The sequence below is a fragment of the Wolffia australiana genome, chromosome 18 (assembly GCF_029677425.1).
Source record: "Wolffia australiana isolate 7733 chromosome 18, ASM2967742v1".
NCBI classification, from domain to species: Eukaryota; Viridiplantae; Streptophyta; class Magnoliopsida; order Alismatales; family Araceae; genus Wolffia; species Wolffia australiana.
Genome location: NC_135852.1, coordinates 4,808,129 through 4,833,252, shown reverse-complemented (window position 1 = coordinate 4,833,252; position 25,124 = coordinate 4,808,129). Strand labels below are relative to the sequence as shown.

Sequence of the window (25,124 nt, the reverse complement as noted above, 5' to 3'; positions counted from 1 at the left end):
ATAGAGATCACACTTTAGGAAATAAAGATAGTCTAAATATTTATAAGGATATGATATTTGACATTTGATAATGTGAAAGATAGAGAGATGTGAGAAATACTAAGATAAGAAGGTGAATATTTATAATAATTATAGAAAATAAAAATATTCGCATGGAAAATGATATATATAGATCGATTTTTATGCAGAGGTCTAGTAATGGATGATGATGTGAATGTAGGAATGATGAGAGGACGAGAAGGTGGATAAATAAATATAAATTTATATAATCTATGTGAAATGAATGTGTGGATATGACGATGGATTTCTGATTGGGGGATTGGTGGATAAGTGAATGATTAGACAATGCAATTCAAGTGTTATAAATGTCCAATGGAATGATATAGTTAAAGCGAACAGTAATTAAGATGCACTCACATGAAAAATCTAGCTAATGATGAGGAAATATTGTCTCGACAAGGAATGATTATTAATGATATAATTTTGTCTTAAATAGTGATTAATAAGATGAGGAGATATACGTATAAATACAGGATAGAGAGACAAGGAAAATAAGAGGCTAGGAGGTGATAATATGAATATGATCTATATAAATTGTTAGAGATAAAAGATAGTGATAAGAGTAAGAAAGAATGAGGAGGGAAAAATGATGATAATGAGAGAAGAAGATATACAAATCTTTACCATAGATCTTGTAAAATAAATAATGATGATGATGAAAGAAATACTGTAAGGTGGTGATACAAACCACAGATCTTTACGTTCTCCCAATATCATGACATTTGGTGAGTTCAGGTAACATCCCCTACATTTATGTTACCTATTCTCAACCACCTAGGAAACCAAGAACGACCTTGATGGATCTCAAAAACTAAAAAATGCACAAAATGTAAGAGGCACATTTAATCATGATTTTTAAAAATATACCATACTTCAAAGGGTATGGATGGAAACTGGAGATAATCACTAAGTTATCCTCTAAATTTCAGCTCAATCTTTAAATATGAAACTCTGATGTTGGAGCAATACTAGTCATTCATTTCAATACATATTCTCTATCCTTGTTACTGGCGCTGTCATTTTATCATTTTTCAATAATGGTTTTTTAATCCCTCTAATTTAACTTTTTAATGATTGGTGCATTCTCCTCATCTTCTGAAAGCAGCAACTTCTAAAGTGACACATGTCCAACATGGAAAAATAAGAAAAACTATGTTATTTAATTGATTCTCTTGTAACGTGGCAAGGCGTCACCAGACCTCATGTCAACATCTTTTTAATTTCCTCAATAACACACTCTCACATATCATTCCTGTCTAAAGACAATAAATCACAATCATTGTGTGACATGACTACAAGAATGCATCACCACATCAACATGTTTTTTCCTTTTACCGCCAATTAAAAAGTGCCACGTCATTGCGCTGTCTGTTTTGAATTTTCTACTTTGAATAAATCATAAAAAAATAAAAATTTCTCTATCTCCCCACATGCATGTATTGTAATTTTATTCCTGTATTTCTTCTATTGGTCCACAACACCCTTTTAGATTGAAATTGAAAAATGTGTCACTTCAATCATTAGCCACATGGTGAATTGTGATGCCAGAATGAAACTTTTTTTTTATGATTATCTGTGCTAATAATTACTGAAAATTGTGATTTGTCACAATTCAATAGAATTAAATAGCAATACATGGCAGAACAGGAATGTAAGAGCATCAACTATTGAATAAAATATAAGTCATAAAAATATATAAAATATAAATTTTGGCTGAGAAAATTAATATCTTCGTGGATATAATGTTACAAAATATATTCCGAGTCACAAAAATAAATTCTTTCTGAAAATAAATATTCCTTAAAATACCCAAAAATCAACAAAATCAGAATATCTTTGAAAAATATCGTTAATCAATTTAGAATTGATAACACCTCATTGACTACAATTCATGCAAGACAAGGTTGATTTGTGCTGCATTTATAGAACCCTTCTAAATTAATCTATCCTTGTCAGTGGCGATATTACTTTACCGTTTATCTACAAAATAAGTTTTCTATTACATAAATTTGTTACAAATATTTCATACATCTATTTTTTACGATTAATATTAGTTCATCAGTTATTTCAAATATTTTGTAGAAAATATGCTCCCATATCACAAGATCGCATCATCGTTCCGATAGTTGATTTAAATTTTTAGAAATTCACCTTTAATTATATATATATATATCCTCTGAATAAATTTTGTGAAAGATTTGTAGAATCTATGTGCTCTGACTTATCTTCAAGTGAGAAATAATTTTTAAATCTGTCAGACTGGAGAATTATTTTGTACATCATGGAGTCAGATAACCTACATATTCTTAAACCTGTCAAAATATTCCAAATATCCTCATTTTATATATTTTTTACAATTATCTTATTGATTAATATTATATATAAGAGCATTGTAATGAAACAACAACAAAAAGTCAAAAGAAAAATAATCCTGATTTTCTAATGCTTAGTGGACTGACTGGTTTTGATTCATCAGGAGCCTAGATTCTGCATCTGTAAAGTAAGGTGTACTTCATTTTAGTAAAATGCCCAAGTATGTGTTTTAATGAATGTTCGAAGAGTATTATGCCAACTTAACCCTCAGTAAACGAGGTTACATTAGTTCATAAATGCTAATTGATATCAGGACTTCCTCATATGAAGACAACAGACTTCACATGGTTCAAACTTTACACCTCACACATGCATTGTAATGTTCAATATTATCATCTGATGTGACGACATCGGTCCAGGCAGGTAGGCTTTGACATTTTGGACTGGGGACCGGTCAGACTGGACCGAACTGGGACGGCCGGTCCACCATTTTAGGGTGGACTGTTTGGTCAGGCCAGATCTGGTCCAATGGTCAAACCGGACCCGGACTGGATTAAATATTTAATAAAAAATATATTTTTTGGTCCCCGCTTCCCCCTTCCCCTGGTTGATGTCTCCTCTCCCCCGTTCTCCGGTCGCGCTCCGCCTCCCCACCGATCGCGCTTCCCCCGCCTCTGCTTGGTCTTGCTCCCTCGCTTTCTCTCTCCCTCCCTCTCTCGCTTTCTCTCTCACGCTCTCGTCTCTCTCTCCCGTTCTCTCTCACTCACTCTCTCTCTCTCTCTCTCTCGCACGCTCTCATCTCTCTCTCCCATTCTCTCTCTCTCTCACTCTCTCTTCTACGTTGATTGTCTTCTGTTCATCGTGTCTCTCGATCATTTTTCTCTCTTTCTCAAGTGTATTTCCTTCTCGTCGTGTGTCGAGCACCATTTTCAACAGTCTCTCTCTCTCTTTCCTCTTCTCTCTCTCTCTCTCTCTTCCACGCTCTCTTCTCTCTCTCCCATTCTCTTTCTCTCTCTCTTGCATGTTCTCTTCTCTATCTCTTGTTCTCGCTCTCTCGCACACTCTCTTGTCTATCTCCCATCTAGTTCTCTCGTATGCTCTCTTCTCTATCTCCCACTCTCGCTCTCTCGCACGCTCTCTTCTCTATCTCCTGTTCTCCCACTCTCGCACGCTCTCTCTCTCCCGTTCTCGCTATTTCGCACACTCTCTTCTCTCTCTCTCCACCAGCTCTCCTCTCCTCCCGTTCTCTCTCTCACACACTCTCTCTCTCACGTTCTTCTCTCTCTTCCATTCTCTCTCTCACACACTCTCTTCTCTCTCTACTGTTCTTTCTCTCTCTCTCTCTCTCTCACTTTCTCTCTCTCTTGCGCACACTCCCTTCTCTCTTGCACGCTCTCTTCTCTATCGCGTTCTCTCTCTCTCCCACTCTCTGAGTATTCTCCTTTTCTAGTCTTCTTTTACTTTATCTTCTTTGTTACCTTCTTCGTTCTTCCTCTTTCTCCTGATTTCCTTATTTCTCATTTTGTTTCTTTACCTTCTTCCATTTTATCTTCCTCTCTTCTTCTTTAAAACTTCTTTTATTGTTTAATAATTCTTCTTTCAATCTTCTTTAGTTTTCCTCTTTTTATGTTATTCTTCTTTTTATTTTTCAAGATAGGCTTTATGAGTGACTTTGCATTAAATTTTCCATTTGATGAGAAGGTCATATCTTTTTATCTTGACTTTTTGTTCTTCGACTTTGACTAGTCAACATGACTGGATGGGGACCCAAACCAGACCGATCCTTAGGTAAGGTTTAGGTCCTTGTTAAAAGTACGGGCCGGACCATCAAACCCTAGTATGGGTTTCGAGATCTGGTTCAGCATCTGTCCCGACATTTCAACATCAGCTAAGATTTTGTCCTGACTTCTAATTTATTAATCATGGGCCCTATTTAAATTCTAGATGGCCCATTATCTCTGACAGTCTAGTAGCCGCCCATATCATTGCCGAAAGCAGGAACCAATCAGAAGACGACACCTGTCAGAAACTCGATCTCTCTCACTCTTGATCCCAGCGCAGTCTACTATTTCTTCCATCTTCTGTGCTTTAGACTCATCTTTGTACAGTATGGTTGGCTCGAAGGTTTCTAATGGCGACGATCCGGAGTGCATTGTGGATCGGAATCAAGTCGATTCAATGCCTTCATTTGAAGATGAGGTAGCCTTAGTTAATATGTAATTGGAGAGTTTTTTTCCTTTAAACTTATATAATCTAGATTATATTGCCTTCGGTGAAATACTCAATCCGCATTTTCTGCGGTCTTCATTTTAGCTGAAGTTGGCGTCTGCCCTTCTTCAGGAAAAGGTAATAAAAAAGAAGTATGGGGGATTGCAGCCCTAAAGGCCGCCGCTGATCTCAAAGGTATGGAAATTTTACTCGGCGTCTGAAGTACCGAGAACAAAGTTATTTCATTGAGTCATTGAATTTACTCCGAGAGTGATCATCTTTTTAAAATTTTTATTATTCTTTTAATTTAGTTTTAGTGAAAGTTGGTTTCCATGGTAAAAAATGGATCAATCTATTGTCCTTTAGTTTATACCGCGCAAATTTTGAAACGTTGTTAATAGTTTTTTACAGATACTTCTAGTGATGTTGTTTTTCTGCATTTCTGTCATCATTTTTTTCACTAAATCTGTATTATACGCTAGAAACCAACATAATTTTATTTGGTCCCAGTTGAAATGCTAAACATGTTTATATTGATGCTTCTTTTTGTCCGGCTTGTACAAACCGTCCAGTTCACAATTGAATTATAAAATTCCACCACTGAAACGTGTGGGTATAGTTCAGGGATGTGGACGGGACGATTTTTCCATTCCGGGACGAAAAAATCGTCCCGTCCAAGGGTATGAATGAAATTTGGGACGAAAATTCGTCCCGGTGACCACCGTAGGGGACGATTTTTGTCCCGTGGGATGAAAAAACCGTCCGTCCGAAGGTCTCGGATGATGGATGGTTGAGATGTAGCCACGTGGCCTCGCAATGACAATTTGCATCAAAGTCCCTCTATTTTTTTGCTGACGCCGCTCATAAAAAATTGTACATATGTCCATTTGGATTCTCTCTCCTCCATATTTCCCTAAAAAACTTAGAAAAATCTATATTTATTATATTAAAAATATCAAATGGTTTTTTTGTCCAGGACGAGGGAGGGGACGGTTTTTTCCCTGGAGGGAACGAAAATTCATCACGGGAGGACTGGACGGGACGGTTTTCGTCCCATCGGACAAAAATTCGTCCCGTCCTCCATCCCTACACTGAATCCGGACATCAGACGGGATGAAATTCGTCCTGTCCCGTCCATCGTACACGTCCGGGACGATCCGGAACTATACGGGTGGGACACATTGCAGATCGATAGGAGAGGGAGATGAGAGTGGAATGGAGGTGAGGGGAGCTAGAGACACTGAGGGTGATGCAATTCCCCACTGAGATGTGAGAAGAAAGAGTGAAAGAGAGTTACATGAGAGAAAATGATCGATGTGTGTTGGATTCAAGCGCATACCAAATGTGCTAAAAGCTATAGCTGATAGCAAGTGCGTTAATTTTCATCTTTAAGGAGGATGTTATTGTCGGAGACGATATGGCAAGTAGGGGCAAGATGATGATCATTTCGGCATCCTCTCCCCGATAAGAACTCTCATGTTCTTATCAGACTCACTATGCCAATCATTTCTCCCCTAAGGGGAGAGCTGATCTTTATTTATATCCTTCGCCCCCAAACAATCACTTTCTTCTTCTGGCATATTGGTTATTTTGATTCTGATCTGTGAAAGTTTTACTAGGTCCTTAATATGATCTCCGTAAACTTATTTTTCATAGTCCAGAACTCTCAGGATCTCACTTCTTTCTTGTTAATAGTCTGGAACTTCTCTCTCTCTTTCTCTGAGGCCAATAATATCTTCATTGCTGTGTTGTTCAAATCTAGAGCTCTTTTTTCCGCATTATCTCTCTCTGTGGCCACTAATAACCAGCATCTCTTGTTCGTGGCCCAGGATCCCTCTCTTGCACAAGAAGCTGATTTTTTTATTTTAATTTTCTGATTTTAGAGCTCTTTCTCACTTGTTTAACAAACCTGGCCAGTATTAATCTCCATTTTTTGTGTTCACATCCCTATGATATCTCTTTTCCTCCTACATTGTCTCTTTATTACCAAAAAAATATCTCCACCTTTTTAATTTTTCATCCCCTGAGCTCTCATATTCATGCTGTTCCGCTTGCCCATCAAGATATTCATTTTTTAAATTGTTTTTCATATTCATAGTTCAGGGTTCTCTTTTGCTTTCTCTTATGGTTGCAATCTCTGTCCAAAACCAATTCGAATTTTTTCTTTTTTTATGTTTCAGCACTCTCCCTTTCTCTTTCTATCCAACACCCTCTTGGCAAAAATAATATCCATTTTAACTTGATCATACTTCAGACCTCTCTCTCTCTCTCTTCTCGGATTTATTGTCCCTACCTATGGTCTAGGGAGCACAATTGCGAGAGCTTGTGAGAATGAAGAGTAATGATTTCAGCAAGAGCAGCCTGACAGTATCTTTATCTAAATATTAAAGTGACTACACTACTGTTATATTTCTTAGTAGTTTTGTGATCCACATCAATAACGTGCGACCGGCAATTGCAGGACCATGAGCGCGCCTTCTTCGACTCTGCCGATTGGATGCTGGGAAAGGTACTCAAGTCGTCCCATCATCTCACCTCCCCTCCCATCACCCCATTATTTCTCTCTCTCTCTAACCCCGCTACCCGGCAAGGCGTCTCTCTCCTGAAGAGGGCGAGAGAGAGAGAGATCCCAGTTCTCCCTCTCTTTCTCTCTCTCTCTCTCTCTTTTACTGGAGAGAGAGAGAGAGAGAGAAAGAGAGGGAGAACTGGGATCTCTCTCTCTCTCTCTCGCAACATTTCAGAGAGAGAAAAGAATGGAGATGCAAGTTTTTATGCACAACGAAGAATGTATGTCATTTTTTATATTTACGGAAGGATATATAAATTTCCATATTTCTAGTTTCTGAGAGGAAAGTTCATGTCAGTGCTTCTAATTATACAATAACATGGGGGACATTTTTGGAGGAAAAAATACCTTTCTTTTTATTCAGGGTCAGCAAAAGCCAACCTCTGTTGGGCCAGAACTTAATATGCTCTAATGTCTGCAAGGGAAAGAAAACATGTCAGGGTTGAAAATTTACAGATAAACTGGACTGGGCATGATTAAGTTAACCCTAATGAAGTCAACCCAGGAAAAGTTATCTCCAGACAGTCTCGTTGGCGTCGGTAAAGATTGCGTTGTGGTGGTCAATGAGGCACTGGACAACCTCGATGACTCCATAATCCGGGGTGGCACCGTCATCCAGGGGGATGAGCGTGGACACGTCAGCTGCCTCATCTAAATTAGGCAAAAAGTCAAACTCAGAGATCATCATATCAGATCCAGTGAAAGTCAAAGTAGAGCCCGAGGTCTCACCAGTGTTGGCAGCAGCATGGGTTGACTCGACAAGGTCAACGGTCTTGGACGGGCCACTCGAGATGTAACTGAGGTGGCCGTGGAAATCCGACTTGGAATCCCCCCGCTGCCAAATCATCAGTGGTGCCAGCTCAACAGCAAGGCTGCACGAGTCCATCTGTGCCAATCAGATTGTGCTAAGTCATCTAACCTCAGAAGGAAAAATCATATCTGATATAACGAGATTGATACTAAAACATGGGTGGTCTCTGATATAACGAGAACTGGTCGTTCGGTTCTTTTTGTGTGAATTGGTGCGAATTGTTCCTTCTGTTCGGTTCTCCAAACAGAACAAAAATGAATTCGAACAGAACATTGCACAGACCCGTGTGCGGTTCTTTTGTTTCCTATGTGCGAATTTTGTTCTAATTTTGTTCGAATGTCCGAATTTTGTTCGTTTTTGAAAATAAAAAAGAACAGAAGAAAGAAAAAGGCCCTGTGCGGTTCTTTTGGGCAAATTTTTTGTTCGTTTCAAACGAACAGAACAGAACAACCATGTCTAATAGAAACTTATGGACAATGAAAAATAGATGGTTGCCATTCGTGTTTGTTGTCCTCGATTTTTTTCACATTTTAGTTGCCAAGAATTGGTACAAATTGTTAACCAGGAGTCATCCGGAATTTCATTATATTTCACGATGATTTATACCCAAAAGTTGGTTTGCTTGTTGAGAGAGTACTTAAGGAACTTTAAAATTGCTATATTTTATAACTAAAAAAGGTCTTAATTTCCAAGCAGAAGAAACTAAGTCGCTTTTTTTGGTAATATAAATCAAATTTCCATATTTTATTTGAATCGATTATTTGTTAAGAAATTAAAATGAAATATAAATGAAATTCAATGGGCCTTGGTACCTTGTTCAGAGAGGATTTTTGGCTCACACGTAGGAGCAAGGCCGTGATATATTCCAAGGTAGAGTAGTTCACGTTTGGTAGCTTGCTCAGTAAATTTCTGACATCGTTGATGTTGCTGCGGGCTTCTCTTATATCATGGTACATCTCGAAAGTAGTGAGGGGCTCCGGAAGACTAGAAAGATAGCACTTTATCAACGAAGCCACATCCAATGGTTTAGAACCTTCTGGAAGGGTGGCATTCGAATCTGGGAAAACACAAAAAAAAATTAAAATATGAAACTTCTTGCAATTTTTTTTTTTTTTGAAATATAAAAGGGGTGAAGAGACCCCTTGCAATATATTTATTAGATAAATGGATATTCTTGCCTTGGTTGTACAGTGAAATTAGCTGTCTAACGGCTTTTCTGTTCCCCTCTTGTTTGAACAAGTTTTCAGTGTGGAGGCCTGAGAAAAAGCATGTCCTTAAGATTTCGGCATCTGAAGGCATGATATTTGAGATGATCAGCACATCGCACATTATACCTGATAAGACCAGATAATCAGCACATCGCACCAGAATCTGAGGAATCGGACGGTCAGAATGCTGCCTCTGTAAAACGACCTCGATGGGGACACCAAAAACTGGTAGATTTTTTAAATCAGTCATAATGCTTTGTTATTTTATTATCATTTTTATGCACTCTTCAAAAACGTTGAGAAATAACAAAAATCATGAAAAGAGTATGTAAGATCTTAAAATGCTGAATATAATCAATGGCTGACCATCTGTACTAGCAACCCCCTGTCAAAAAAATTTGAGAATAAAACATAAGAACACGAAAACTAACAGCTTAGGGGAAACCGCACGCAGATTGAGTATTAAGAAGACTCACCTTTTGCCAACGTTCAATGTTGCTCAACAAGGTCTTGCTCTTGTCAGACGTTATTTTTGCTGCCTGAAAAAAAATTCAATATTTGGATTAAAAACAACCCTGGAATGAATTCTAACTTTATGATGTTTTTTTCTGAAGAAACTAATCCTTATGACGTTAACTAGAGGCAGAAGATAATCTCATGATGCCTGTGATAGAAACCTTAATATATGTGATAACATCAAGGTTCTTATGGACAAAGGGATTTTCTGAGAGGGGTAGAGGAGGGTTCTGCAGGTTGTATGTGTTAACTGAATCATCATCTTCATCATCATCCCCAAATCTTGTTCTTCCGTTTTTTGGTACAAGGCATATGATGAGACAGTGATGACGACAATGTTGAAATGATTCATTTGAGAGAAATTAGCCAACTTTGTCATCCCAAAGGGTAGGCTACATTTATTTCAGGGAACTTACAAGATAAGTGAAATGACCAAATGCCCATCATGGGCTAGACTGAAGACGATGTCCGTGAGGGTGATCGAATCATATAATTATGAAAGTTTAAATGTTCGGGGTGTACCTCTTCTACTTTCACCTTTCCCATGGCAACCACATCCTTTGTCTCCGCAATTCCCTTCTTCAACAAAGAGGTGGTCACCGTAGCAGCAGAAAGAATTTGCTCCTGCAAAGTCTCTCTGGAGGGAGATGAAAGACGTTGTTTATTCTCCTGTAAAAGAGCCCATCGGCCTTTCACAATTGACCCAACCCGTTCTGCCGCTTCAGCCACACTTTCACCAGCGTCTTTGGCAAAAGTTCCAGCAGATTGGCTCGCTTGCTTGAGCTTGACCCCTGGAAGATGCATAAGAAAGAAATCATTGAAGGATTTCATCTATGTAGATGTTAAGTGTATAGCTTTTAACACAGTTGGTAAGCGCTTGAATCTAACATCATGAGTTCAAATTCTTTGCTTGATGCTACCTGAAGAAGTAAAGAAGCCATTTGCTTTCTGGCGCCAGCGAGGGGAGACTGAGGAATGCATTTCAATGACGCAGGGTTGAAGGAAAGATGAACAGATGTCTTGATATAATGACCTTATCAAACTCCTTGTTTCTATTTTAGCAAATCACATGCGGATTGAAAGTTCCTGAATAGAGCGTTAAAGTGAGCCAGTAAAAAAATGTTAACCACTGTAAATACTGGTAAAAACTTGGCATCCACGAAAGATCCCATTAAAATTCGAATCTTAAAGGATGAGGTTGCGGAGTTCGAAACCAGAGATTAAGGGCAAAGACCACGGTTTACGGTGAGGAAATGAGAGTACGAAAACAAGAATTTGTTCAAAAGCTGAGAAAAGATTCCAGATCATCATTTAATTGTTCCCAGTTCCTCTCGAGCTCAAAAAGAAAAGTTCTAGCTCAAATAGCCCGAAAGAACGGGACCCCAGGAAATTAAGTAGTCGGCGAAGAAAAACATCCATAAATACTGACGGGAGTTCCTCTCTTTCATCCTATGCGCTTCGTGAATTCGAAAGGCCACGAAGAGGAATCGAACAAAAAATACATCCCAGACTTCGTCAATCATCTTGACAAAAACGATCGAAAAAAAACAAGTGAAAATCCACAACGATCATACGGAAAAAGACGAACGAAAATCCTCATAATTAATCTAACAGAAAAGAGGACCAGTGAAAATCTACATAATTAATCATACAAAAGAGAAACGGCGAGTAAAAATCCGCATCGATCACAAAAATAATCGGCGAGTGAAAATGCACACATCGATCACTCCGAAAAAAACGACGAGTGAAAATCCACACATCGATCATTCTAGAACAAAGACGAGTGAAAATCCACAACGATCACATAAAAAAGAAAGACGACGAGTGAAAATCCATATAATTAATCATACAAAAGAATAACGAGTGAAAATCCGTATAATTAATAATAAAAAAGAATAAAGAGTGAAAATCAACATCGATCACAAAAAAAAAACGAAGAGTGAAAATCCACATCGATCACACAAAAAAGAAAAACGACAAGTGAAAATCCACATAATAAATCATACAGAAGAATAACGAGTGAAAATACACATAGATTACACACAAAAAACGACGAGTGAATTTTCACACCAATCAAACAAAAAGAAAACGACGAGTGAAAATCCGCATCAATCACAAACAGAAAAAACGACGAGCGAAAATTCCACATCAATCACAAACAGAAAAAAACGACGAGTGAAAATCCACATCAATCACAAACAGAGAAAACGAGTGAAAATCCATAACGATCACACAATAAAGCACACGACGAGTGAAAATCCACATCGATCAGGCAAAAAAATTACCTCTCCGCGAGAAAATCAGCTCCAGGCGGCTTCGTCAAAAAGAAACGCCGCTTTCTCCGGAACAAAAACAAAAAAGTCTTCCCTTTCCGCAGCCCCTCCTCGCTGTTCAAATGCCCCGACATGGTGGGCCCCAGCATCCATTCTACAAATCAACACCCACGTGTCCCCCCAAATCCCCGCCACGTGGTCAGGAAAAAGTCAACCCGGCGAGTTGGCCGGGTCCGGACGAGTGGCGGAGGATTATCCCGAGTTCATCGCGTCTCCCTCTCCACTCGCCTTCTAAAAAAAATCTCTGTTCTTGGGAGGAGCTCCGGCCATGGCGTGAAGATCGAGATCGGACTTCGGCGAGGAAGAAGATGACGAGGAAGTGCTCGCACTGTGGCAACAATGGCCACAACTCGAGGACTTGCCCTAGCCGCGGCGTGAAGCTCTTCGGCGTTCGCCTCACCGATGGATCGATCCGGAAGAGCGCCAGCATGGGCAGCTTGAGCCACTTCGCCGATGGCCACGATCTCCCCGATGCTGATGGCTACGCGTCGGAGGATTTGGCTCGCGGTAGCTCGTCCTCTTGCCGCGTGCGCAAGCGAGGTAGGATTTCGTGTTGGTTACTCCTCTTGGAACCCTAATTTCGGGGGGCTTTTTTGGCCTCTGTTCTTGTTTTTGAGGCTCGAATCTGATGGCATTCTGGTGTTTCGATTCCGACCCGATTCCGTTTTAATTTGTTCCGATTTCGGAACGTAGTCATGAAGATTGGATTTCTGATCTTGAATGTTTTCTTCAGGGTAAAATCATGAAGGTTGGATAATCTCGTAATCTTCCTTATTTCTTGTTATTCGCTTCGTTTCAATTCCCAGAGGTCGTCGGCTTCTGATCTGTTCCTGTTTCTGATGTTAAACCGTTTTCTCTAGAGTACCAGCCTGAGGGATCAGATCAGGTCGCTGTCTCTCTATTTCTGTAACGTTTTCTCTAGAAGACCAGCCTGAAGATCAGATAAGCTCGTTTTCTTTAAATTTTTATACCGTTTCCTCTGGACAATTCTGGGTCCTTCACATCGATTCCAATGGCATTTATGGGCTCTTGATCATTTCCAATTTCCGTCGTACATCGTTTTCGCGAGAGCGAAATCCAGAAGATCAGATAAACTCTTACTCGTTTCCCGATTTCTTGTTTTTAGTTTCGATTCAATTCCTAGTAACCTATTCCAATTTCTAACTTTAGGGCTTTTTTTTCAAGAAAAAAATCCCGATGATCATAAAACCTAGATCTTTTCAGATTTCTTTACCGTTTCTTCATCCCGATTTCTGGTTCCTCGCATCACATCCAATATGAGCGATTGCCTCCGGGCTCCGTTCCATTTTCTGATCTAGATCGTTCTCTCAAGAACAAACCCCGAATATCACAATTTCTCAACTTGCGCTCTTCCCCATTCCTGCTCCTTCGCGTCAATTCAATCCCGAGAACTCTGCTCCAACTTCCGTTCTTAACCGTCTTCATAAGATAAACTCGCACAGTCGCACTTCCCGATTTACACTCCGCCTCGATTCAATTTCAAGCAATCAGCATCCAATCCAAACCGTTTTCCCGAGATAAACTCGCACTTTTCCCGATTTACGCCCCTTCGCTTCGATTCAATTCCAAACAATCAGCATCCAATCAGAACCAGTTTCTCATGATAAATTCGCACTCTTCCCGATTTATCCTCCTCAGCTTCGATTCAATTCCAGCAATCATCTACCAATCTGAACCGTTTCCTCAAGATGAACTCGCAATCTTCCCGATTTATCCCCCTCCTCTTCGATTCAATTCTAAGCAATCAGCTTCCAATCCAAACTGTTCTCTCAAGCTAAACTCGCAATCTTCCCGATTTAAATTCCGCTTCGATTCAATTCCAGTAATCAGCCACCAATCTGAACCGTTCTCCCAAGATAAACTCGCACGCTTCCCGATTTATCCTCCGCTTCGATTCAATTCTAAGCAATCAACTTCCAATCCAAACCATTCTCTCAAGATAAAACTCTCAATTCTTCCCGATTTCGGCGTCCGATCAAGTTAAAAACTTTAAAAAAACTCAAACTTCGAAACGATCTCTGACGAAAAACTGCGGAAATCAGGAGTGCCATGGACGGAGGAAGAGCACCGGATGTTCTTGGTGGGGCTGCAGAAGCTGGGGAAAGGCGACTGGAGAGGAATAGCCCGAAACTACGTCGTGTCGCGCACGCCAACGCAAGTCGCCAGCCACGCCCAAAAATACTTCATCCGCCAGACCAACTCTTCCCGAAGGCGCAGACGGGCCAGCCTCTTCGACCTGGCCCACGTAGAATCCGATAACCCCCCTCTACCGGATCCCGATGACGGGTCCATGGTATCGGATCCTCCGGACCCGCTTCCCCCTTTCTTCCTCCCGCTCTTGCCGGTCTGGATCGGGTTCGGGCCGCCGCCGCCGCCGCCGCCGCCGCACGTGGTCTTCAAGCCGACGGCGGTCCACTCGACGCAGCCAATCAACGTGGCAGAGCTGGTCGGCATGTCGGCGCTGAGCTTGGGCGAGGCGGCGCGGCCCCGCCTTCAGCTTGGCCGCCGCCCCTCCGCCTTCCACGTCGGCTTCCCGCCGCCGCCGGTCAAAGTCCACGCCGTTTAGCATTTATTTCTTCTCTCTCTTCAATGTTTGATGCAGGGTCCTGCTTGACTTCTGCCACACATAATAATCCAGCCAGATGTAAATTATTGGTCTAGTTTGTCTGCCTCTATCATCCATGTCTCTTGTTTCTCATATGCTTTTACTATTGGTTTTAGTGATTTGTTCTTTCATCTCTTTCTGAATCTCCTGTTTTTCTCTTCAGGGTCCTGGTGTCTGTGTCTATTTCTGTAGTGTGCAATTGTTCTCAATGGTTTTCATCTCGCCCTGCCTCCCGTCAGAAACCCTCCCTTCTGGGAACCACCATCTGTCACATCACACGTCATGGTGACGGCAACGTGACGGTAATGGTGGCAAAATTAGGGGCCCGTGACGGTGCTGGTGCCGGTGACGGATGACGAACTGGGCGCGACGGTGACGGAGGGCCTCGGACGAGTGACGTGACGGGATGTCCGTCATGGATGACGGCCGTGACGGTTTTTAAAAATGACCAAAAAAGCTTAAAAATCGTTCGATTTAAGCTTTTCAACAGCAGAGATTTCACCACGCGGTGTCGCTAACTCCATTTCTTGGCATTTTGCAGAAAAGTTCCTGCATTAATTTGTGCGCACAGAAGGATGTCGTCCAAAGATAATTGGAGATATGCCCCTCCAATTCTCTCTCCTCCGCATGGTTGTTTTTCCTGTCACACGTGACGGTGACATCATCCGGCGACGGGGACATGACAGGGACACCGCAAACCATGATGGTGACGCGAACCTGACGGATTTTTTCCGAAATCCTAGGACGCGTGATGGGACGGTGACAAGATGAAACTTTCGTCTTGTCACCGTCCATCACAGATCGTCATCCGTCCCATCACGTCCGGGGCGTCACATCCCGGATGTGCCGTTGCCTATGTCTGGGTATAGTGTACCATCATCCAGGATGGGGACGAAGGACGGGATGGGCAGAAGAACGTACCGTCCCTATGTCCCATTTTTAGAGGTCTGTCTGAATCCTCCCGTCCCATATATTTTCATCCACGTCCTGACACCTCTGAAACCGTCCCATCCAAGACATTCTCGTCCCATCCGACGCCCTGGAGGAAGCAGTGTGTACGCCGACCACCGTGCGTCTGCATTAGGCCACTCGGAAACTGTCCAGTCCGCTGTCCAAGGCCCAGACCGGTTATTTATCCATGGATTAAAAAATCGTCCCATCCAGAGATCGGCAGGGGATTCTACGTCCCATCATTTGTTTGAACTCCATGACGGGATATTTTTTCATCCACTGACGAAATGACAGTCCCGTCTGCGTCCATGCATTACACGTCCAGGGCATCGTCCTGTAGGAAATCGGAGTCACCAGAAACCCTCTTGGCTGCAAACCGTCCCAAGGGCACCATCCTCTTGGAAACCGTCACAATTGGCATCGTCAGAAGGCGATAGACATTCAGAATTATAGAAGTTTTAAAATTCAAGAAAAAATCATAAAATGAAATTTTACTTCATATCGTCTACCATTCCAGCCACCGGTGGGAATAATATTATTGTCCCAAGACGAAAAAACCATCCGGTCTGGGTCCATGCACTACATCCATTTCTATGTCTAATTTTATCTTTTATACGTCTATCTTGGACATCTCTATTCTATCTCTCAATGTCTCTATCTGCACATCTCTCTCTAACCACGTGTCTATCTCTATCTCTACCCATACCTCTCTCTGCCAATATCTCCATATCTTCATCTCCATCTCTATCATTCTCTCTGTGGTTTTGAAATCTCAACACCTCCATATTAAATCTGGACCTCTAAAACTATCTCATCAGAGCTTATTCATCTCCAGATCTGTTTATTTATTCAGATGGAGGCTATTTTTTCCCTTTATCGGTTGATAAATAAATATTGGGATGCTTTGGGAGCCACCAAATTCCTCGAAAACGATGTCTACAGTGACTGAATATTCAAGATTTCAGCATGGATTCGAGATATATAATTAAAGGAGAACCGCATGAAATGTACTGGATGGTGTGTTCTTGTCATTCGCTTCCGGATTGGAAGACGACAAGCAGAGCACGCGATTCCACACGGTGCGTTGTTGTCGATGTCCTCTCTTTCTCTCTCTAACCTCTCTCTTATGGTGCTCGTCGCGCCTCTCCAAGAACACCCGCGCGGATCGCCTTCAGTTGTCTCGGTAATTCCTCAATCTATTTGTTTTTTTTTTTTTTTGGTGTTTGTTTTTGCAGATCAGAGGTGGGATTTTTCTGATCGTTTTGATCGGTTATGCTAATCAGGTTGAAGGCGAGTTGAGGCGTCGCATTGATTGGTGTCGATTCCGCTTCCGGGATCTGCTTTTGGTTAGTGGAAAAGGCGAGGCAAGGATCAGAGATCTGAATTTCTGCTCGAGTTGTAATCTGATCTGCCGTATCGATGAGAGAACACGAATCCGGCGACTGCTTGGCCGTTCCTGATGAGTCGAATTTGAATCTTGGCGGGACAGAGGAGAAATCTTGTGACCCGGAGTGCCGCATTGAGATTAGCAACATCGCTAGTGGTGTAATCGGATCGTCGGATGGTGAGAATCAGAAAACGTCGTCAATTTCTGATCCTGATTGTGGCAACAATTTCGCAATGCCGCCTGAGACTGGTTTGAAAAAAGATTTGGTTCGGAGCCGAAGCTATCACGATCTTTGCAGGTTAGTCGTGTTCTATCGGCTTCTTCCCTCTTTCATGATCGATCGTAATTCAATATCAAATAGCTTTCATTCCACTGGTTTTTTATCGCCGATCATGCAGAACAAATTTACTGAGAATTTAGTTGTTCTTCAACTTTCTCTGCTGTGGGGAAAATTTGAAGCGAAGTTTCGTCAAATATTTGATTCTAGTTCCGTTAGTTCCAATTTCTTTCTGGAAAATTTAACGTGAAATGAAATGTTGGTGGGTAAGTCTAATTTGATAAACTATTGTACGCATGTAGAGTCTGTCAGGATCTGTCAGATGAACCATTGATAGAACTCGGCTGCAAATGCCGAGGTGAACTGTCTAAAGCTCACAAGTCTTGCATGGAGACTTGGTTCGAATCGAGAGGTTCGAATAAATGCGAGATATGCCAGTAAGTTCATCCGATCATTATCTAGATTTCATGACATTATTTGCTTAATATTTTGTGCCCATTTTGTTCTTCGCTGCAGGCAGATTGCAGTAAATGTCCCACCTCCCAAGTCTTGGCCTGGCGTAAGTTTTTTATTCCGTATTTAAATATATTCGAACAATCTTCATCTGATAAACACAAGAGTGGTCCTTTTTGTTTTCTTGTGTGAGATTTTACGATTCTAAGAAAAAAGATTGATCATCATTATTTTAATTTTTTTTTCTACTGGAGCAGAAAAATTACACGGTTTGGAGGGTTGACCAGGTCCACCACGGGTCAGAAGTGCGACTAAGCTCAGAAAATGAAAGGGTATTTAAACTGAGGATTATTCATACAATAAAACTCATTATTTCTCATGTCACTATGATATGATGATGCATGGGCTTATCTCTCTCTCCTCCTTTTATGATCTGCGGAGCAGAGAGGGGCTTGCCCTGTGTGTTTTGCTCTCTGCATTCTCATCGGAGGCCTTCTCTTGGACGTGTTTGTCTCTCTCTCACTCGGCGTATCCGCCCTGCCTGTCAATATAATGATAGGTATATGATCTCTATCTCTATCATCCATTTTATCCATGATGATGATGATGATGATAATGACGATGATGATGATAATGATGTTGAAGGCGCGCTGATACTGTTGAGTCTGGGCACCGCCCTTCGCATCGGAATGCGGTGCCACAGCGAGGGGACTCTGAGGATCTTCTCGCGGCGGAGGGCGTTGACCGTGGAGTCAACGCCGCCGGCTTGATGGTCAACGGCCGGAGAATCTTAATTTTTTGCTGAATTAAATTATTGGTATATTTACTTGGCTGTATAGAATATCCACTTTATTATATTGAACTTTTTTTGGGTTATTCTTGGATTACTACAGATAAGTAATTATCTACTATTATATTATCTCTAATTGCCATAATAGTTTCTTTTTGCGGGATGATATATGCTATATTTACCATGGCAAAGCTGTGAATTGTACTTGTTGATCATTCTTTTCCATTTGCTGAATTAAAGTTGGGTATAGTTAATTGGCTTGATATTTTTTATTGACCTCGTGTATTTCTCTGTGGGCTATTTTGATACTAATCTAAACATTAATTATCAAAACTATAATTTATTTTTTATTTATCAGAAGAATACTTTACTCGACTAATTATTTCCTAACAACAATCTCAACATCAATCATGAACAATATAATAGAAACGAAAAATAAATGCTGAAATATCTGAAAGAAACTCATGGTAAGAGAATTGGAGGTTAAAGTGTTTAAAATAAAAATTTCAAATTAAATTAGAATACTCTTAAAAGTCGAAAAGATAATCAGGTTTTCCAATTTAAAATTTCTTCAAAAAATTTTGATTGAAAAAGTAAATAAAAGATTGCTTAAGACTATATGAATAATTATTCACAGCGCAGGAAAAATATTTCGTAAATTTATTCGGCAAAGACCCTGAATGCCTTCTTTTAGTAGCTATATCCTTTCGCGAGTCTCTCTCTACTTGCCGCCCAAGCTACAGCACGAGCTTCTCTAGAGAGAGAGAGAGAGAGAGAGAGAGAGAGAGAGAGAGAGAGAAGCCATGGCGGCTGCTTCGATGGTGCTGCGAAGATCAAGATCGATCCATTCTTCTGCAATGTTTGGAACTTCTGTCAATCGGATTCTGTCGAATACTGATGTCTTGTTCGTGCGCCATTACCGCGGAAGTCGCGAGGATTCTGCCTCTAGGTACGTTTTCTGATGGTTTAATCGCTGGTTTCGTGTAGCTGAATGAGCATTTGTTGAAGATTTGAACACCAGCCGACGCCGCCGACGAACTGGGGAGTCCGCATTGTGCCGGAGAAGAAGGCTTTTGTGGTTGAGAGATTCGGAAAGTACTCCAAAACTCTCGGCTCTGGCATCCATTTGTTAATCCCTGTTGTCGATCGGATTGCTTATGTGCATTCCCTCAAGGAGGAGGCCATTCCCATTCCTGATCAGTCCGCCATCACAAAGGATAATGTCAGCATCTTAATCGACGGCGTTCTTTATGTCAAGGTTCCCAGCTGCTTCTCTGTTTTTTTTCAAATATTTTGAATCATGCCTGGTTTTATAGAGTTTGCTGAGGTGTTTTTGGACTTTTATTTGTTGTGGCAGATTGTTGATCCGTTCTTGGCATCTTATGGTGTGGAGAATCCCATCTTTGCAGTAATCAAGCTAGCCCAGACTACCATGAGGAGCGAGCTGGGGAAAATTACGCTGGACAAAACGTTTTCGGAAAGGGATACTCTCAACGAAAACATTGTGGTATGTAATTTTTCCCTTTTTGTGTTCTTGAATCGTTGCAATACCTCGGTGAACAGGAATTAGTCTATAAAGCTAGCTAGAATATCAACCGATAAACCGTTGTTCAAGGTTTGGTCTTTCTGGGGGCTGTAATATTTCTTTAATTGCGTTGAATACAAATTTATGTGCTCTTGGCTTTTATAAAACCGTTTACTCCTTGAATTTTGTTGTACTGGATGATATTTCCTTGTTACAAGGAAGAATATCATCGTTATTTTTTTGCAGAGTATTTACTCATTAAAAACCCAGAGCCCTACAATTCAATCCCTATATATTAAATCCAAAACCCTAAACCCTAAGTGCCGAACTCTACCATATAGAGCCTAAACGCTAACTCCCTGAATGCAAACCATATAGCTTAAACCTTAAGCCTCAACTGTAAACATTAAACCCTTACCCTAGACCCCAAACCCCCTAACCCTAACCCTATACCTCATAGAGCCTCACACCCTAATTTCTATTTGATGCATTGTACCAAGAAATCACGAGACAGTTCGAACAATTTTATTTAGCGATATGAGTGAAGGGTTTCCTGTGTACTGAATGCATGTTTTCATCTACGATTCGTTTATTAGAAACTAATCGTTTGTACTCGGTTTTAAAAGCTCACTTTATTGGCACTTTCATTTGGGATCGTATTGTTTTTGATATTCTTGTTTCTAGTATCTGAGGGAAATTAGTTTTGATCTAGTATTTTCCCCACTATTATCTAATCTCTTTTTTCCCCTTGTTATAGAGGGCTATTAATGAAGCTGCCACAGATTGGGGGTTGCAGTGCCTGCGATATGAGATACGTAAGTATTCTCATCATTCTTTGTCTCATTGGGGCTATGGTGCCTTCGATTAAACCTTTGAAACTGTTGGATTACAACATTCTGCTTTTAGAGGAGAAGTGACACCCTTGCTATCAGCTTTAGTTTTTAGAGCAGTACGTAAATGGTTGAATCCAACAGAAACTGATAGCTTTCTAACTTTCCAGGGGACATTTCTCCTCCTCCGGGTGTTAAGGCGGCGATGGAGATGCAAGCCGAAGCAGAACGTAGAAAACGGGCTCAGGTTCTCGAATCTGAAGGTTATTTCACTTTGACGATTCCCTGGAAACTAGAAAAAGTATTAGTTTATTCTTTTTCAGATATAGATTGTTTTCGATTGTAACTGGGAACGTACTTTCTCAGGAGAACGGCAATCAAACATTAATATAGCGGATGGCAAGAAAAGTGCAGTGATACTGGAATCAGAAGCTGCGATGATGGATCAAGTGAATAGAGCCAAGGGTAACCTTCTCCATCCTTTATCCCTTTTTGTCTATCATATTGTGATCCTCAACCACCATTCGTTTTTTTCTTTTAATTAACCCAGTTCTATACAGATAGCTATAAGTCCGACTTAATTATATTCTATTCCCTTTTGTTTTTAACCCTTTTCCTATATATCGTTTGGTAATAAAAGCCACTTCGCAGTTGTGCCATCTCTGGGCAGAATAATCTTGGACTTCCATCTGCTAGCTTGCGTTGCATCTCAATTATTGGATCGTCATGAGTTTTATAATTTAGTGGATTTTTGTGAATGATCGACTAAAATCGTTAGGATCTAATTATTGGATAAATAAGAAAAACAAAGTGAATGACCCACTAAAATCATTTCGCTGCCTTAGTGGATCATTCACTTTGTTTTTTTTCTATTTTATCCAACTATTGCTTAAAAGCATCATTGCTATCCTAGTACTAACTGACTCCCTGTTGCCAGAACTTCTCTGGGGCCTTTCTTTTCTCTATATCGATGGCATTCGTTGTTCTTAAATAAAAAATTTCGAGGACTTTATCAAACATCTCCATAATTTCCTGATTGAGACAGAAAGTTGGGACACTCTGCTACATCATTAAGCTCATTAAGGGCATTTTCGTCCTTTCATCTCATTATCCCCATAATTTATTTTTTTGGTACACTCCGTTGCATCATTAAGCTCATTAAGGATATATCTCTGTTCATTGGAGGGCAGACAAGGAGCAATTAGTTGTTTGCTTCATCGATGATGCCCAACCATTTTTGAGTTGCGCCAGCATTGTCCACCCTGCTAGAAACGCCACTCTGTGGCGACATCCAGTCCACCAGCCTCTCTGTCATCGTCCAGGCGACATCCGTCCCGTCAGCTTCTCTTTCTATCTCATTTCACAATATAAACCCAGTCGTACGAAAAGTCGTCTTCGTATAAAAGATCCTCTTTCTATCTCATTTCACTATATAAACCCAGTCATACCGTAAGTCTTCTTCGTATAAAAGATCTTCTTTATATCTCATTTCACAATTAAACCTAGGCGTACGGAAAGTCTTCTTCGTATAAAAAATATTCTTTCTATCTCATTTCACAATATTTCACAGCTTCTGAAACTTTTTCTCTGCTTCTTTTGCTGTATTTTATGGCTATTCACTGTATAAAAAGTGTCTTTTTCTTGCGCACAAAAGACAATTTCTTTGAGATAACGTGTTCTTTCTATTATATCCACTTGTTTTCCATGGTTTATCCTCTTCTTTCTATCTTTTTTGTACGAATCTCGATGATTTTCATGCTTTGGAGGTTTTAGTCTCTTTAAACAAGTTTATTGTTCAAGTGAGCATATAATCGTTCTCTGTTGCCATTCGTTACCCTTTTCTTCAAATCCGCTTTATCTTGACAAGATTCATGGTTTTTTAATATTTAACCAGTCTATTACCATTTATCCAATACAATACTTGCCACAATGGAACACTGTTTCATCGTTTCTTTTGCTTCTGTTCTTTCGATGTGCATCTCGTTCAGGAGAAGCGGAAGCTATTCTAGCAAAGTCAAGAGCCACGGCAGAGGGCCTTAGACTTCTCTCAGAGTCCATAAAGCTGCACGGAGGATCTGAGGTATGTGCGACTAAGCTTTGAAAACGTTCCACGTTTCCTGAATCCAAAAGGTTAAAATATTTTTTAAGCACTTTAAAAAATTTAAAAATTAAAACGATAGGAACTTTAGTGGGCTTATTACTTGGCTGGCCCAATAAGATTTGCTGGTCCATATGGGGTTGCATGGAGGCATGAAGAGAGCTGTCGGTAGGTCCTCCAAAAGCTTTGGGGCCGCCAATTCTATCTGTTCATTGGAATGTTCGGAGTGTCAGAACCATAAATGTAGAAGTACAGTCACTTTGGGAGTTTCTTAGTGTCAAAAAAATAGGAACCCATTAGGACATGATGGTCATAAGGTATGGGGTGTCTATATTGGGTCAAATAGGAGAATTTATGGAGACATGTAACGAGTTGTTTGGAGATCTTCCCAGGTACTTGCTTCACTGATTCAGGCTGCATGCATTGCAATGCATGGATTTCAGAATCAGAAATGTAAATGTATAGTCACATTGGGAGTTTCTCAGTATGAAATCCATAGGAAGTTCAATGGGTCTATTACTGGACTTAGAGCCCTTACATCGTGGGTGTCTACATAGGGTTATATGGGAGAATGTATAGAGACATGAAGAGAGTTGTCAGGAGATCCTCTTCATCTCTCCCTCATTCAATCATATTCTCTATTTCTGATAGATCCTGACCAGAGATCTCATAACAAAATGAAAATAATCAACTTCATCTCTCTCCTGGACAGGCCGCGAGTTTGAGAATTGCGGAGCAATATATCAAGGCATTTGGAAACATTGCCAAGGAGGTAAGATATCTAAAAACCTATATTAAAACTATTTTCTCCCCTCAATTGCCAAGTCCTGAGAGTCAAACTCAAACAGGGCACCACTTTGCTGCTACCGAGTCCGGCCGGGCACCCATCTGCCATGGTCGCGCAAGCACTATCTATTTACAAAACCCTAGTTGGGAACAACCCTGATGGCTCTCTACGGCCGTCTCCGTACTCCGTCGGTGCAGAAGAGAGCAGAGGGGAGAGTTTGGGAGCTCCATTGACAAGCCAGGGCACTTCAACGGGTTCTTTTGAACTGGATTCTGAGGAGGGGAGGGTTTTCTCTCTCCAGAGCCCCAACAAGAAGACTCAAGGTTGAAAGCATGGAGAATGGATGATGTCTTGTTCCATCTGTTAAAGACGAAATATAGCTTCTTTGATCCATACATGGATGGCCTTCCATTCAATCCTTCTTTGGTTTTGCGCAGCAGGCAAGAAGAAGGTCAGAACAACAGAACTTTTTCTTTCTCCTAAAATCTTGATTTTCTTTCATATTTTTCCTGTCCAAAATTTGTATTTTGTAGGGTCAACTGCAGTTAGGTCTTAGGATTTGCTTCTGTTCCCATTCCCATTTCTTTTGACCTTTTTTCTTTCGCGCTCTCTTTATTTCTTTAGGGCTTTGTTTTTTTCTTCTTTCTCTCTTTTATATTTTATCCTCTCCGAGACGGACCTTTTTCTTGGTTTCGGAGTGGCATTTAAAAAATAGGGTACATGAGTTGTTTCTGCATTTTTATTCTGTTGGATTAGATTTTCTAATGGATTTCATTGAGTCCAACTTCTTCATCTTATCTCTGGTCCTGTCGCTCTGTGGATATTTGATTTGAGTGATTATTGCTGAACCACGTCATGACAATTTTACGATTTGATTTGTTTTGAAAAAATCAATTTTATGATTTATAATAGCGGGATTAAATGAGTAAAATTAGGAATCAAAAGCAGAGGATGTTAGGGCTCCGGGAATTGAGGTTATCTTTGCATTTTATCTTGGTTTGGGACTGATTTTTAAATGTAGAAATTCAGAAAAAAATTGACAGAACTATGTTCAAACAAAATGGCGAAGTGATGGGTAGAACTGAAATGTTGGCTTGAACTCTTCAAACCCTATCAATTAATTATATTCATTTTGAATTTTCTTCTTTAGAGATTGGCACCAGATTTTGTGCTCATTTTTATGCAAGTAAAAACATCCAACGTAGGCTTCTTGGAGCAAGAAAACTTCAAATTTTATTTTGATTTTCATATCTGAATACGTTCAACAGTGGTGGAATTTTGTTTCTTTTTGGTGTGAGGACAATGAAAACTGTTTGCTGGACTCTCTATGTTGTGACTATTAAATATGGACAAAGGTTGATCACAGGAACTCCACCTCAGCCTCC

At 40.5% G+C, this 25,124-nt stretch overlaps 5 protein-coding genes across 12 annotated transcripts; 4 read left to right on the top strand and 1 right to left on the bottom strand.

Moving 5' to 3' along the window:
• Window positions 1-2,797: 2,797 nt before the first annotated feature.
• On the top strand, window positions 2,798-9,493 carry LOC144715326 (uncharacterized). Of its 3 annotated transcripts, none has more exons than XM_078590267.1 (4): window positions 2,798-4,572; window positions 4,714-4,776; window positions 7,043-7,090; window positions 9,206-9,493. In XM_078590267.1, exon 1 carries the CDS (start codon window positions 2,902-2,904, stop codon window positions 3,940-3,942), a length of 1,041 nt encoding a protein of 346 aa, XP_078446393.1. In that variant the 5' UTR covers window positions 2,798-2,901; the 3' UTR covers window positions 3,943-4,572; window positions 4,714-4,776; window positions 7,043-7,090; window positions 9,206-9,493. The 3 variants fall into 3 exon arrangements, with proteins under 3 accessions (XP_078446393.1, XP_078446392.1, XP_078446394.1); XM_078590266.1 differs by having other exon boundaries at window positions 9,199-9,493; XM_078590268.1 differs by having other exon boundaries at window positions 4,687-4,776; window positions 9,199-9,493.
• Window positions 7,348-12,167, bottom strand: LOC144715325 (small G protein family protein / RhoGAP family protein). 6 transcript variants are annotated; one of them, XM_078590262.1, is made up of 10 exons: window positions 11,968-12,167; window positions 10,603-10,768; window positions 10,205-10,473; window positions 9,643-9,705; window positions 9,533-9,551; window positions 9,137-9,391; window positions 8,771-9,015; window positions 7,877-8,033; window positions 7,634-7,798; window positions 7,348-7,562 (listed from the first exon to the last, which is right to left on the bottom strand). In XM_078590262.1, the coding sequence occupies exons 2-9, from the start codon at window positions 10,661-10,663 to the stop codon at window positions 7,659-7,661; spliced, it is 1,209 nt and encodes a 402-aa protein (XP_078446388.1). In that variant the 5' UTR covers window positions 10,664-10,768; window positions 11,968-12,167; the 3' UTR covers window positions 7,348-7,562; window positions 7,634-7,658. The 6 variants fall into 6 exon arrangements, with proteins under 6 accessions (XP_078446388.1, XP_078446387.1, XP_078446389.1 ...); XM_078590261.1 differs by having other exon boundaries at window positions 7,649-7,798; XM_078590263.1 differs by having other exon boundaries at window positions 7,348-7,798; window positions 9,137-9,214; window positions 9,293-9,391.
• LOC144715328 (transcription factor MYBS3-like) lies at window positions 12,063-14,772 on the top strand. Its single transcript, XM_078590269.1, has 2 exons — window positions 12,063-12,555; window positions 14,079-14,772. Exons 1-2 carry the CDS (start codon window positions 12,078-12,080, stop codon window positions 14,600-14,602), a joined length of 1,002 nt encoding a protein of 333 aa, XP_078446395.1. The 5' UTR covers window positions 12,063-12,077; the 3' UTR covers window positions 14,603-14,772.
• Window positions 14,773-16,556: 1,784 nt separating this feature from the next.
• LOC144714960 (uncharacterized) lies at window positions 16,557-18,585 on the top strand. Its single transcript, XM_078589788.1, has 7 exons — window positions 16,557-16,775; window positions 16,876-17,277; window positions 17,559-17,693; window positions 17,773-17,815; window positions 17,967-18,041; window positions 18,154-18,268; window positions 18,355-18,585. Exons 2-7 carry the CDS (start codon window positions 17,012-17,014, stop codon window positions 18,477-18,479), a joined length of 759 nt encoding a protein of 252 aa, XP_078445914.1. The 5' UTR covers window positions 16,557-16,775; window positions 16,876-17,011; the 3' UTR covers window positions 18,480-18,585.
• A 654-nt stretch (window positions 18,586-19,239) lies between these two features.
• LOC144715195 (uncharacterized) lies at window positions 19,240-24,242 on the top strand. The gene is made up of 9 exons (XM_078590107.1): window positions 19,240-19,448; window positions 19,508-19,757; window positions 19,857-20,006; window positions 20,782-20,839; window positions 21,025-21,117; window positions 21,221-21,319; window positions 22,843-22,934; window positions 23,665-23,724; window positions 23,801-24,242. The coding sequence occupies exons 1-9, from the start codon at window positions 19,303-19,305 to the stop codon at window positions 24,065-24,067; spliced, it is 1,215 nt and encodes a 404-aa protein (XP_078446233.1). The 5' UTR covers window positions 19,240-19,302; the 3' UTR covers window positions 24,068-24,242.
• Window positions 24,243-25,124: the final 882 nt, after the last annotated feature.